Here is a 14,639-nt window from a genome sequence, read left to right as displayed (position 1 = left end):
ACATTGTGGGGACTAAATGGCCCCACAATATGATAAATATGTTATTTAGACCTTGTGGGACCATTTTTCAATTAAAATTAAATTTAAAAATCTGTGACCACAATCAAAAAACTAAAAATGCCAAAAGTCCTTGTATTTTGTTTGGTTACTTATGTTTAAGGGTAGGGCTGGGTAAGGGTTAAGGTTTTCATTGTTGGGATTAGAGTTTTGCCCATAGAAATAAATGGACGGTCCCCACAAAGGTATGAGTACAGGTCTGTGTGTGGTCATGTATATACTACATTGTGGGGACCAAATGTTAGTACAAGTGAAATGCTACAGTGTTTTTGTGACACAGACAAATCAATTGTGATGGAGGATAATGGCAGGTATTTCAGCTCTCCTTTTCACAAGAAACCCCTCATTTTGTAGCAACAGACACATGCTCACCATACACTAATTAGCAGAGAATGTGACAACACACAATGGATGAAACACATTTGGCCTTTGAGTCAAAGCATGGAGTCAAAACTTTGCCTTGGGCCGATGGTTCAATGAAACACAGCATTGTTCTCCTTTAAGCCTACCGAACATGCCCACGTCTCAAGAAACAGCCAGTCAGACAATTTTGGATTCAAAAGCCTGTCCGTTTTGATTTCCTCCCCTCTGTTGCCTGGGATACAAGTGTCTGGCAAACACAACAAACTTACTATAAAACAAAGAAAAATCTTGTTTCGCATCAATCAGTCTACTGCATGGTCAAGGGTCACTTTTACAATTTTAACTAAATTCTATGTTATTATTTCCCTCCAACAGAGAAACTTACAGGGCCTATGATGGGGAACAATTAAACAAAACCACCCGCCACATTCTTAGACAGTTTAGTGTTTCTGTAACATCTGCTTAATAAGCAATTTTACGATGCTGATGTTACCAAGACAGCAGCCTGCCATGCAAATCTAAAGCTTGTCAGCAGAACAATCTCCCAAGCAGGGGAGGTATTCCTCCTCTGTCCCCCCATGACCACCTGTGTCTCAATCACACATCACAACTTAGACACTCTCATTACTTACTCTCTCATGACACATACATTTAGGGCCTTGGGGGTGGGCACACGGAATGGCGTCCAGAGGTCGGTCTGTTCATTCAGCCTTACCTCTGGTGCCAGTGCCCACTTCTCAATTTTAAGTTGCACATAGACACTGAGGTTTCGGGGGAGGGGCCGAGCTGACACCAGCTGCTGTTTGGCAGAGGGTGGTTAGCACCATGCCCTTCCCCTGTTTTAAAGCACTTTAGAACAACACGCACCAACACCACATATGAGCCGGCGGGGGGAAGCATGGGGTCTTTTCACACCTCCGTTCTCTGTTCGCCATCTGGAGCCGGGGGCTGGGGGGAGCTGGCCGTCTGGTCGGGGTCTGGGCTGGTGGTCTTCTTGTCTCCACGCCAGAGGAAAAAAGGGATCCATCTCCGGGGTCTGGTGGCGGATTGCCCCTCTGGGGGTGGTGGTGCCTGGACCTCGGAGTATAGAGTATATATGGGGAGTGTGAGTGTGTGTACGGCGTTCATTTCTGTGTGTCTTCATGTTGGGCGAATGGGTGAATATTTGTTTATGTGTGCATGAGGGTGGGAACATATGCTTGTGTATGTGTACGCCTGTTTGTCTATACGCATGTGTCAGGTTGGGTCTTAGACTCCATCTGAAATAACATCTCAGGCTCTATTGCCCCCCGCCACACTTCCTGCCGGTGGATGAGGCCCCCGGCTGCCGATGCGTTGGTGGTTCTCGATGTCCGGGGCTGGATGTTCTGGTGTGTGCTGGCTCACTGTCGGCGGTTGCCTGGTGGGGCCTGGTCCTTCCGGCTCCGTCGGGTCCCGGCTGGGGGGTGGGGGGGCCCTTGGTTCTGGGCCCGGGGTCCGGTCTGCCCTGGTGTGGCCAGCCGCCGACAGAGCCTGCGTGCTCGCCGCCACGGCGCCCTGGGGCTCCTGCGATGTGGCTGCCGGATGGCCCCCCTCCGGAGCGCTCCTCTGCCCTTTTCTGGGTGGGGGCTGCAATTGTCCCTGCGGTGGTCCTCCTGGGGTTCCCGTGCCCTGGGGGGCGCCTGGGTGGGCGGAGCTGTGGCTCCCCACACACACTACTAGACATTTACATGGAGAAACCTTAGGAACACCAGCGCGCTGACACACACAGGTGTGCACACAGGTGCTCACGGACACATGCTCACGGACACACACTGTCTTGATCGGCTGTTGCTTCTGGGCATGTGTTGTAATGCGGGTTGTGTGTACTGTTCAATAACATTTAACGTTTGATGGTCGTTGTGATTAGTACAGATGTTGTATGTTGTCTTTCTCTTTTCAGCAGACATGGAAGCAGATTATCTCTTTTGTTATTTTCTTTTCTCCTTTTTTTATTCCCTCTCTCCCTCTCTCTCTTTCCCCCTTCTTCTCCTTTGTTTCCCCCCCTCTCCCTCTCCTTCTTTTGAGGAAGTAAATAAAAATATAAACTAAATAATTAAATAAATAAATAAAAACAAATAGTTTTTATAGCAGAGGGGGGGTGGAGGAGGGAATATTAAAAAAAAGAAGAAAAAAAAGAACAACAACAACAATCTCCCAAGAAAAAAACATAAATGCTGCCATCTAGTGGTCAATAAACAAGTGTACAAATGCATAAAGTACCCTTAATGTGATTTCATAGGAGTATTGACATGCAAAAGTGTTTTTCCTCAGCAGTAAGATAAACGAAAGAATAATTTTTGAAAGTTATCTTTAATATCCATATATTGTGATATTTTTTTCCCACACTTTTCACAGACCATCATCCCCTTCTCTCTCTTCTGTCATGTGGTGGTTGCTCGTCCTCTGGCTGTGGGGGTGCTGGCTGCCCCCTGGTCTTCCACACTGCACTACAGAGAGAAACGCTCTCCAGTGCCAGAAGGCCCAGATGGTAACTGGGTCGAACCTGGCAGGTGAGGGCTTTGATGTGGTTACCATGGAGCGTAAGGGTGCCTACATCATCGACGTGGAGCACTGGCAGAGGAAAGCAGACAACTCCTGCACGCTGTGCACCAACCCGTACCTGAACAATGAAAAGCAGAAGCTGCCACTGGCACTAGTGGATTGGCGAGCTGAGACTGACTGCAAGAAGAAGCTGGTCAGCAGCATCTATGAATCCAGTGAGCAGTTCGTTGAAAGCAGCCAGAGTGGGGTGGACATCAGCTGGAAAGTGGGACTTGATCTCATCAGTCCTCGATCAGGATCTCTCATGGTAGGAGGTACCCACTCAAAACAGGCCAGTAAAGCTATGGAGATGTCCAAGAAGGACAAGTACAGCTTCATTAAACAGGAGTTCCACTGCAGCTACTACAGGTGAGGGGGGGGTAGTGCTCATGGGGGTGATAAGATGGAAAGATGCAGAGGGCAAGAAATGAACCACAAACTCTTGAAATGCTGATAAGGCTTAATCATGTCTTTTTTAAACAGTGTGTCACAAAATGATTTATTTAAAAACGTTTATAGTGGCTGACAACCACACAAATATATGAGGAATATGATGTACAAAGGATGAATTTAACCACAAGAAAGTTTAATAAAATTCAATGCAAGTGCTTTCAATCATAAACACAAAATATTAGGGTTTCAATTTGTGTCCTGTATTGATTTAAAATGGAACACAGTAATTTATTTTCAATACAGGACAGGTGGCACCTGTTGCAGCAATGTCTGATCTGTGCCTTGGCAGTCTACTAATCAAACTAGTGTTACGCCTATTAAAAAATGTGATTATTTTTATCTGATTTAGCCTTTTTAGTAAAATTTTCATGTTCTGAATCTGTTTAAGACCAAGTCTAAGGGAATTCTAAGTGAAAATGGAGCACTGAAGTAAATGGTAAATGGACTGCATTTATATAGCGCTTTTTACTACTCTTACGAGTACCAAAGCGCTTTACAGTTATGCCTCACATTCACCCATCCACACTCACATTCACACACCGGTGGCGGAGGCTGCCATGCAAGGCGCCAACCAGCTCACCGGGAGCAATTTGGGGTTCAGTGTCTTGCTCAAGAACACTTTGATGGAGTCAGGAGGACCCGGGGCTCGAACCTGCAACCCTCCGGTTGCCGAACGGTAGCACTACCTCCTGCACCACCACAGTAAAGAAATAATGACTTGAGTTATATCATGATAAATATCAATACTGACTAATATTTAGCAATATCATCTAGCTCTACCTGGGGGTGTTTTGCAAGCTTTATGTAAACAGAGCTAAAATGCACATCACACCTGAGGGTGTTTTGTTTGTCTTCCCACCCAGGTACCGAGTGGAGAACAGCCCGCCCCTCCATACGGAGTTTGCACGCAGCCTTGAGCTCCTCCCCCCTCAGTATAACAGTGTCACCAAGGAAGACTACCGCCGCCTACTGGACATCTACGGGACTCACTTCATCAGGAAGGTTGAGCTGGGCGGCCGCGTGAGCAGCACCACCGCATTCCGGTTCTGCCAGGCGGCGCTAAACGGCTACACTGAGACTGAGGTGAAAGACTGCCTGGAGGTGGAGGCCTCCGTGCCCATAAAGTATGTTACTGTGAAAGCTAAGGCTGACTTCTGCAAGCGTGACAAGAAAACACACAATAACAAGGACAGCTTCCACAGCCAGTTCACAGAAAGGATCACTGAAGTAAAGGGAGGTCAGCACATGGTTCCTGACCTCCTGTTTTCTGACAAGCCTGAAGCCATGCAGAAGTGGCTGGACAGCCTGAAGACCATGCCGGGAATCATCACCTACTCTCTCCACCCCCTGCATTATCTGGTGCAGAAGCCAGAGACCAAAAAGGTGGCGCTGAAGAAGGCGGTGGAGGACTACATCCTGGAGAAGGCCCTATACAAGCACTGCTCCAAGAAATGCTCAGGAGGTTCGACACCCAGCAAACATGACCCCTGCCGCTGTGTCTGTGTAGCCAGTGAACAAACCAACTGCGACTGCTGCCCAACTATGCTGGGCCTGGCCCAAGTGACGGTTACGGTGAAGCGGGCCCGGGGCTTGTGGGGAGACCAATATCATGAAACCGATGGCTTTGTCTACATTGCTCTGGCCAGCAAAAATATTCAGACCAGGGTGATCCACAACAACAACAACCCGACCTGGAACAGCGAGTTCCCATTTGGTACCATTCGGCTCTCGTCTGACACAAAGATGAGGCTGGAAGTGTGGGACGAAGACAAGATGTGGTACAAATGGTGGAATGACAAGCTGGGAGAGTGCACGATCAATCCTGTTAGTGGCTTCCATGATGAAATCTGTCCGCTGAGCCATGGCAACCTCTACTACTCCTATAAGGTGGAGTGTGCTCCTGGGCTCACAGGAAAGCATTGCAGAAACTACGCCCCTTCTCCTATGAACCCCAGACTGGCCGACCTTTACACATCCCGGAATGCCTTCAACGTCACGCCCGTTCTCCTGGAGCGCCTCAGAAGGGGGCAGTCCATCGAGGATCCCCTGCCGTTTCTGTCATCCAGCAGGAGTGATAATAAGACGCTGGGCTCCTGAGGTGGAGATACTCCTCATGCTCCTGCTGAGCCCTAAGGGAGGAAGAGATGCACGCTGCAATGAAAACGTAGTATCTGCTTTAGCTCTCCCCTTTCTGCCCCCTAAAATAGGCCTAACCACGCCCATGCACTCAGCTTATGTACCTTGCATTTCTGAGAAACATGCATCTCTACTGCAATAAAATCAACTGCAACTTTACTAAAGAATTGCTGTGTTGCTGTTTTAATGACCATCATCCACCTCCCTCTTTGGAGAATGGCTTTATTCTTGATTCTTGATTGAGTGCCACACCCCCCACATGCCATCTCTGGCGCTCCATCTTGTACCAGCATGGACTGCTTATAAACACTTACACTTGAGATTTTGGCAAACAAAGCCCTTACAGACAGTTTACACCAGGTGTGTCAAACTCAGTGAATGGGCCATATTAAAAGCCCCCAATGAATCTGTGGCCCCACCAAGGCTTAGTTTTTTAGGTATGAGCCCAACTTTGCTGTTATCTGGTTTAGAATTAGAATTTAGTGATCAGTGTCAACACACCACAGCACACAACAACGAAATGTGACCTCTGCATTTGACCCATATGTGACTTTTGTGACATAGCAGAGGGTAGCTAATTCAGCGCCCGGGGAGCAGTGCTTGGGGACGGTACCTTGCTCAGGGTACCTCAGTGGTGACTTGCTGGTGGGGAATGTTACGTCCTGCATGTTTTGGGACGAGTTGGGTGCTCTGGGCTTTGCCTGTGTTTTTTTTCTTCTATCCCTTCTAACAGGCAGACGCGTCGGGACCGGATTGGGGGATTAATAGCCCCGCCTGTCGTCCCGGGTGTTCCGGTTGGCCGTCCAGCCGGCGCGGCGTTTTTAAAAGCGAGCCCAGCTTACTGAAGAAGGAAGAGTCTTGGAGCCCAGCAGCCTTTGTTGCCTGTAGTTGTCGGTTGTCTGGTCGTTGCTACGACCTGTGATGCTGATCACTTTGTTAACCGAGTTCTTCGGTTGAATAAAAACATTAGAAGCTTAAAAACAGACCGGAGATTGGGCATGTTTTGTTCGGTTGGTTGTTGGCGTGACAGGACCCTTTTGTCACTTGCCCTTACCCTAGACAGGGACGTGACAAAATTGGGGGCTCGTCCGGGATCTGCGTTGGCAGATACTTCGTACTAGGGATCGTGTGTAAGGCTGAACTCCAGTTAGGCAGGTTGTTCCAGCTGGGTTTCGCTTCGGTGCAACTCATCCATCGGAACACGGTTTTCTTATTTTCTCTTTGTTTTGTTTGGGGGTAATCCTGGGTGGGGGTACGCATTCGGACAAGGGGTAACTTGTCACGAGTTTTGCGTTTAAAGTTGCCTCGAGCCCGGTAAGCCCTTGAAGACTAGTCAGGGTGAGATAGTTCATGGGGGTAGGTCAGGATCTGGAGTTCATCCTAGACAGTGCCCGTATGCTGTGTGTACTTCCTTAACGGGTTAAGGTTGGGACGGTAGTCGCGTTAGGGTGGTGTATTGTGGAGTGAAAATGGTTTCTGTTCAGGATGAGTTTATGCTTGATCCCTCGGAGGACTTTTTGGGTAAGTGTACTAAAGATCAGCTATTACAGATCGCTGAGAGCCATGAGGTCCCCGTGTCTACTCAGGCAAGAAAGCTTAAGGAGACTTTGTTGCAGAGCGTTGTCTCTGGGTTAGTGGAGAAGGGAGTTTTGTTATCTGGTCCGGCCATGTCGGGTCTTTCTGAGGTTTCAGGGGTGACAGCTGAAGTAATGAAGAAAGAGATAACGCTGCCAGAACGGCAGATACAGCTGGAGGTAGCGAAATTGCGAGCAGATAGGGAAGCCCGCGTGCTAAGGGAGAGGGAGTTGGACAAAGAGCTAGCCTTAAAGCGGTTGGAGCATGAGCGAGAAATGCGGAAATTCGACTTTGAGGAGCGGGAGCGGGAGCGTGAGCGTGCACGGGAGTTTGAGGAACGACAGTTTACATTAAAGAAACTAGAGCTGGAGTTGGAAGTTGTTAGGGCAACCCAGACCGCTCAGGACCTTGCCCAAGTATCCCCTGCCCCTGACAATCTTGCGCTGGTAGAACCCGCTTTTGATGTTGGACGAAATATTCGTATGGTGCCACCTTTTTCTGAGAAAGAAGCGGAAAAGTATTTTTCACATTTTGAGCGTGTTGCTCTTACGTTAAAATGGCCTAAGGAGGTTTGGACACTGTTGTTGCAGTGTGTATTAACGGGGAAAGCACAGGAAGTATACTCTGCCCTCACCGTGGAGCAGGGCTCGGACTATACCACTGTTAAAAATGCCATCCTACGTGCATATGAGTTGGTGCCTGAAGCATATCGACAACGCTTCCGTACTTATAGAAAAGGAGGTCAGCAAACTTATGTTGAGTTTGCTCGCGAAAAGCTTGACATGTTTGATCGGTGGTGTGTTTCTCAGAAAGTGCAATCTATGGATCAATTACGGGAGTTGATTCTCGTAGAGGAGTTTAAAAATTGCGTTTCAGAAGCGGTAGTAACCCATTTAAATGATCAGAAAGTCTCAACCCTTATGCAGGCAGCTGTTTGTACAGACGAGTTTGTGTTGACACACAAAACTGTGTTCACACCGCGTTCGTGTCGTGAAATGCCTTCGCCGAGTTCCAAAGTTTGGAAAAACTCAAATGCCGGTAAGACCGATTCTCTGAATGTATCACGAGAGTGTTTTTATTGTCATGAGGTTGGTCATTCGGTTAAAACTTGCCCTGTGTTGAAACGTAAAACTCAGTCAAAAGGGTCAGCACCGAAAGGGGTTGGTTTTGTTGCTGCCGCAAGTTCGCATTCTGCGGCAGAAGTAACTGGGGTTGATGCGCTTTATGGTCCTTTTGTTTTGCCTGGCACCCTTTCGTTACCTGGTCAGGAGAAGGGTGGGGTTTCGATTACTATACTGAGGGATACGGGGGCAGGTCAGTCTTTTGTCTTAGAGTCGGTTTTATCGTTTTCGGATGAAAGTTTCTGTGGTGCGGATGTGCTCGTTCAGGGAATTGAGTTGGGCATTGTTAAAGCCCCACTGCACATGGTGCATATTCAGTGTGAGCTGGTTTCAGGGTTGGTGAGAGTGGTGATTCGTCCTCAGCTACCAGTAAAAGGAGTAGCTTTTATATTGGGTAATGATTTGGCTGGGGGCAAAGTTTGTCCTTCTCCCGAGGTAATTAACCCTCCTTCTGAGCAAACGTTAAACTTCGCTCCTGAAGTTGCTTCCGTTTTCCCTGCTTGTGCGGTTACACGGGCGCAGTCACGTAGAATGGGTAGCAGTATGGATTTGTCGGACACTTTTCTGTGTATGGATGGGTTGTCTAATCCCCCACAGGAACACCGATCGTTTAGTTTATCGTCCCCTGTCCGTGGTGCTGAATCGGATTTGGTGCTTCCTTTTGATAGACTCTTACTGTTATCCGAACAGGAAAAGGATCCCTCTTTAACTAAATGTCGGGGGTCGGTAATATCTAAGGACAACGTTTCCTCTATACACGTCGCGTATTACTGGGATGATGGTGTGTTAATGCGGAAATGGACTCCGACCAATTCCGATGATTATGGGTGGAATTCAGTATATCAGGTGGTGGTGCCGGAAAAGCTGCGCCTACAGGTACTTCGTTTGGCACACGATCATGACTTGGCTGGTCACTTGGGGGTTACGAAGACTTATAAGCGGGTTCTTCGGTTTTTTTTTTGGCCTGGGTTGAAAGCCGACGTGGCTAGGTATTGTCGTTCGTGCCATCGCTGTCAGATAGCGGGTAAGCCAAATCAGTCCATTCCTCCGGCTCCGCTTCGACCCATTCCGGTTATGGGTGAGCCTTTTGATCGGATTATAATGGACTGTGTTGGACCGTTGCCTCGGACTAAAGCCGGGTATAAGTACCTGTTGACATTGATGTGTGCAGCGACTCGTTATCCGGAGGCAATACCGCTGCGTTCTTTAAAATCAAAAGTCATCATCAAAGCCTTACTTCAGTTTTTTTCTACGTTTGGTCTGCCTAAGGTTGCGCAAACGGACCAGGGTTCTAATTTCTTATCACGTTTGTTTGTGCAGGTTTTAAATTATTTGGCGATTAAGCATGAGGTGTCCAGTGCGTACCATCCAGAGTCACAGGGTGCTCTCGAGCGATTCCACCAAACCCTTAAATCAATGCTTCGTACGTATTGTCTGGATTCCGAAAAAGAGTGGGATGAAGGGGTTCCACTACTTTTATTTGCTGTACGTGAGACTACGCAAGAATCACTTGGGTTTAGTCCAGCGGATTTGGTTTTTGGGCATACTGTGCGTGGCCCTTTAAAAATGCTGCGCGAACGATGTGTATCCGAAGAGAGTGTTGAGTCCAGTAACGTGCTTGATTATGTTAGCTCGTTTCGAGAGCGGTTGCATCGCGCGTGTGACGTGGCTCAAACTTCTCTGGTATCTTCTCAAGCTAGGATGAAGGTTTACTATGATCGAAAAGCGGTGTCTCGTTCCTTTACGGACGGCGATCAGGTGTTGGCTTTATTGCCCATAGTTGGTTCTGCGTTGCAGGCGAAATTTTCCGGTCCTTATGTAGTGCAGTCTAAGTTAAGTGAGACCGATTATGTTATACGTACACCGGATCGCAGGCGGAAAACTCGTGTTTGTCACGTTAATATGTTGAAGCCTTATGTTAGGCGAGAGGTTAAGACGGATTCGGCCTCCGCCGTACCTGTGGTTTGTACTGCTGTGAGGCCAACCCTATATTGTCCGGAGGAGGATGGTCTTAGCTTGCGTGACGTTCCGGTTACTGGGGCGCGTTTGCCTAATTCTGACATTCTGGGAAAACTGGATGAACACCTGTCGTATTTGTCAGTAGATCATCGCCAGGAGATAATCCGAGTAATTCGTTTCCATTTGTCATTGTTTATGGATGTCCCTTCGCAAACGCACGTTATTAGTCACGATATTGATGTTTGTGGTCATGTGCCAATTAAGCAGCATGCATATCGTGTGAACCCCACGAAACGCGCTGTGATGCAGTCCGAAGTTCAATATCTCGTGGAAAATGGTTTTGCTGGACCTAGTGCCAGTGCCTGGAGTTCTCCGTGTTTGTTGGTTCCAAAACCCGATGGAACTTATAGGTTCTGTACGGATTACCGTAAGGTTAATGCCGTCACTAAACCAGATTCATTTCCTTTGCCTCGCATGGAGGACTGTGTGGACAAGGTGGATTCAGCTCGTTTCGTGACTAAGTTGGACTTGCTTAAAGGTTATTGGCAAGTACCGTTAACACCCCGAGCAGCTGAAATATCTGCATTTGTCACCCCTGATGACTTTATGCAGTACTCTGTTATGGCCTTTGGGCTTAAAAATGCACCTGCCACGTTTCAACGATTAATGCATATAGTTTTGTCTGGAGTTCCTCACTGTGAAGCATATCTCGATGACATCGTGATTTATTCCTCCACTTGGGAAGAACATGTTATGGATCTTCAGGTGGTTTTTACTCGTTTGGGAAAGGCATGCCTTACACTCAATCTGGCTAAATGTGAATTTGGAAAAGCCACTGTGTCCTATTTAGGGAAGCAGGTTGGTCATGGTAAAGTTCGCCCTGTTTCAGCTAAAATACAGGCTGTGGCCGATTTTGTAGTACCAACTACGAAAAGAGAACTCCGTAGGTTTTTGGGGATGGCTGGATACTATTGTGGGTTTTGTAGGAACTTCTCTGATGTGGTTTTACCCCTTACGAACTTGCTTGGTGCATCTCGCACTTTTGAGTGGACTAAGGATTGCCAGACTGCTTTTGATGGTGTTAAAGCTATTCTGTGTAGTGCCCCTGTTCTTTCAGCTCCCGATTTTCATCGTCCATTCAAGCTGGAAGTAGATGCCAGTGCCACTGGAGCCGGTGCTGTGCTCTTACAAGAGGATAGTGGTGGCATAGACCACCCTATTTGCTACTTCTCAAAGAAGTTCTTAAAACACCAGAAGAATTACAGCACCATCGAGAAGGAGGCATTGGCTCTGTTGCTTGCACTGCAGTACTTTGAGGTGTATGTGGGTTCTACATCGCTTCCGGTCTTAGTTTTTACGGATCATAATCCATTAACGTTTTTATCCCGAATGTGTAATGCCAACCAACGCATCATGCGATGGTCACTGTATCTCCAGGGATTTAATTTGGAGATAAGAGATAAGCGAGGCACCGATAATATTTTGGCGGATGCATTATCTCGGGCCGCGTAGATGTCCAACTGAGCCAGTTTGCATAGGATGCTGTAATTTGGTGGTGGGGGTGTTACGTCCTGCATGTTTTGGGACGAGTTGGGTGCTCTGGGCTTTGCCTGTGTTTTTTTTCTTCTATCCCTTCTAACAGGCAGACGCGTCGGGACCGGATTGGGGGATTAATAGCCCCGCCTGTCGTCCCGGGTGTTCCGGTTGGCCGTCCAGCCGGCGCGGCGTTTTTAAAAGCGAGCCCAGCTTACTGAAGAAGGAAGAGTCTTGGAGCCCAGCAGCCTTTGTTGCCTGTAGTTGTCGGTTGTCTGGTCGTTGCTACGACCTGTGATGCTGATCACTTTGTTAACCGAGTTCTTCGGTTGAATAAAAACATTAGAAGCTTAAAAACAGACCGGAGATTGGGCATGTTTTGTTCGGTTGGTTGTTGGCGTGACAGGACCCTTTTGTCACTTGCCCTTACCCTAGACAGGGACGTCGAACCTGCAATCTTTCAATTACAAGTGCGCTACCCTAACCATCAAGCCACCACTGCCCACTACACAAATCTTCACTACACATGAAAAAGATTTATAAATGTGAACTTTATAGCAAACACTACTGAAAATTCTCTGAACAATGACATACAAAAACCTCTCTGGAGAAACATAATCAAAATTAACCTTAATCATGTTATGATCACTACTGTAACCTCTAATTTTCCAATCCTATCCTGGTTTTTACAGAAAACAGGATCACAAAGGGATTCTCCCCTGGTAGGGGTATTAAACTGAGTAAAAAAACAATCCTGTACCAATCCAACCATCTCAAGCTCATTTACAAAAGAGCCAGAAACTGTGTCCCACTGTATCCCAGGTAAATTAAAATCACCCATAACTACCACATAATTTTTATTACTCATAATTCTTGTATCATGGTATATCATTCCACTTTCCTCTGTAGCTACATTAGGTGCTCTGTAACAGAGTGTATTATATTTTGTTGTTGTTAATGAAACAAAATATTTTGTATTTTGTTTGATGCAACAATGTCACATGGGAACTTTATGTTGATTACGGAAGGAGATTGGTTCCAGGGGAGAGGTTTTCAGAGGGGAGAGAAAGTGGAGGAGAGACATTTTTCCAGGGAGTGCAGGAGTTGTGATTATACTGGAGTGAACCCACCAAACCCCAAATTATTAGGGTTACAGCTCTATAGCAAACACTGAAAATTAGGCTATTTGAGTTTTTAGCATCTAGTTTTACCCATAAGGCTTCTGTTCTTTTATTATTATCAGTGAGCTCCCTTGCCTTCAAGTTTTCTTTTACATATACTGCAACACCACCTCCCTTCTTGCCTATCCGGTCTCTACGGACCAACATGTAACCATCCGTATTGTATTCTTCTGCATCACTGTCACTCAACCATGTTTCTGTTATTCCTATAATGTTATATGTCTGATGAAATAAAAAACCTCTAAATCAGGAATTTTGATTCTAATGCTCCTAGCATTTAAGTACAGACAGCAAAGGGTAGGCCTTTTACAGTGCCCACTTTTATTATTATTTGTGGCTTTCTGTCTCCCCCCACCTACATTCTTAACTAACCTCTCTGCCCCCCCGCCCACCCCACTATCTAATTTAAACACCCCTCAACTAGTCTGGACAAACCGTAATAAACCGTTTTCAGATCCTTATTTTATTAGTTTTATGCTGTATATCTTTACTTTAGCAAAATACAATGTTGTATGATGTATCACATATGTTTTATGAGTTTACATACACAGAAACTATCATTTACACGAGTTACAAAAGAGGGCTTTCCTTTCGCTGTTTTCAGTGGTGCGCGCTCCCGAGACAGCCATGCATTCTATGGCAGGGATGCCTTTTTCGGCATAACACCGCCCCAGATCAATTTAACTTTTAATCCTATTGGGATAGGATTTCTCGTTATAACGTAATATTTTTTTTATAACGTGATACGGTTTCAGGTTATAACGTAAGGTTTTCACGTTTTAACGTGATACGATTTCTTGTTTTAATTAAATTGTTTCAATTGCTGTGAACAATGAAACTATTTTTTAAGTTACGATCATTTGTGTATCACTAGTGTTTACTGCTTACAGAAATGTGACCATACTCTGTAGTAGAGAACATAGGATTTAGTTCTTTATTATTGTTATCATTTATTATTGTTATTATTATTTTGATATTTTTTTTACATACTTACTTTTACAATGTGCAAACAAATGTCAAATGTTCCCAATTCTTTTTGTGTCTGGAGTTTTAGTAATAAGCAATTCTGAAACAAATTTAGTTTTTCTAGCTGAATTGTACAAAAGCCAAAACTGAATTTTGAAGGTACTGTTACATCCCTATACCCAGTGTGATGCGAAGCAGACAAGAACGAGGTGAACCCCGGTATGTGTGAGAAAGAGATTTTAATGAGGTAATCGGGTACATCAAGAGCCAAGGGGGTCGTGTCGAATGCAAGGGTTCGGATGCCGGTGAAGTCAGTCCTACAAGCAGGGACGAGACGGGGCGATGACGGGACGGGAAGCATGATGAGGATGGGTCCGGAGAACGGGGCGTGGGAGGTAAGTCGGGTAGGCAGGGTAGATGGAACAGGCAGGGTAGATGAGACAGGCAGGGCAGATGAGACAGAAACAAGACAAAAGAATGCTCAATAAGGCACAAATGCATGGCAACAATACTTCGCAAGGCATTAATGATGAGTTCTGCTTTAAGTAGCAGAGCGATTAGTTGTTAATGGGTTGCAGCTACTCTGTCACGCCCAGAAAAACGGCCGCCTCCCGGAGGCCGAAGGTGACGGCGTGGGCGACCCTGTGGACGTGGTGCAGGCTTGGAGGGGTGGTCGCGGTGGAAAGCGGACACCATATCAGGATCCAAGATGTCCCTCGCTGGCACCCACGAT

At 46.6% G+C, this 14,639-nt stretch overlaps 1 protein-coding gene across 1 annotated transcript; it reads left to right on the top strand.

Moving 5' to 3' along the window:
• The first annotated feature begins 2,810 nt into the window (after positions 1–2,810).
• Positions 2,811–5,532, top strand: LOC140593237 (perforin-1-like). The gene is made up of 2 exons (XM_072717185.1): positions 2,811–3,351; positions 4,299–5,532. Exons 1-2 carry the CDS (start codon positions 2,825–2,827, stop codon positions 5,530–5,532), a joined length of 1,761 nt encoding a protein of 586 aa, XP_072573286.1. The 5' UTR covers positions 2,811–2,824.
• Positions 5,533–14,639: the final 9,107 nt, after the last annotated feature.

This window comes from Paramormyrops kingsleyae, chromosome 10, assembly GCF_048594095.1.
Source record: "Paramormyrops kingsleyae isolate MSU_618 chromosome 10, PKINGS_0.4, whole genome shotgun sequence".
Classification (NCBI taxonomy): Eukaryota; Metazoa; Chordata; class Actinopteri; order Osteoglossiformes; family Mormyridae; genus Paramormyrops; species Paramormyrops kingsleyae.
This window is presented reverse-complemented; position numbering and strand designations above follow the sequence as displayed.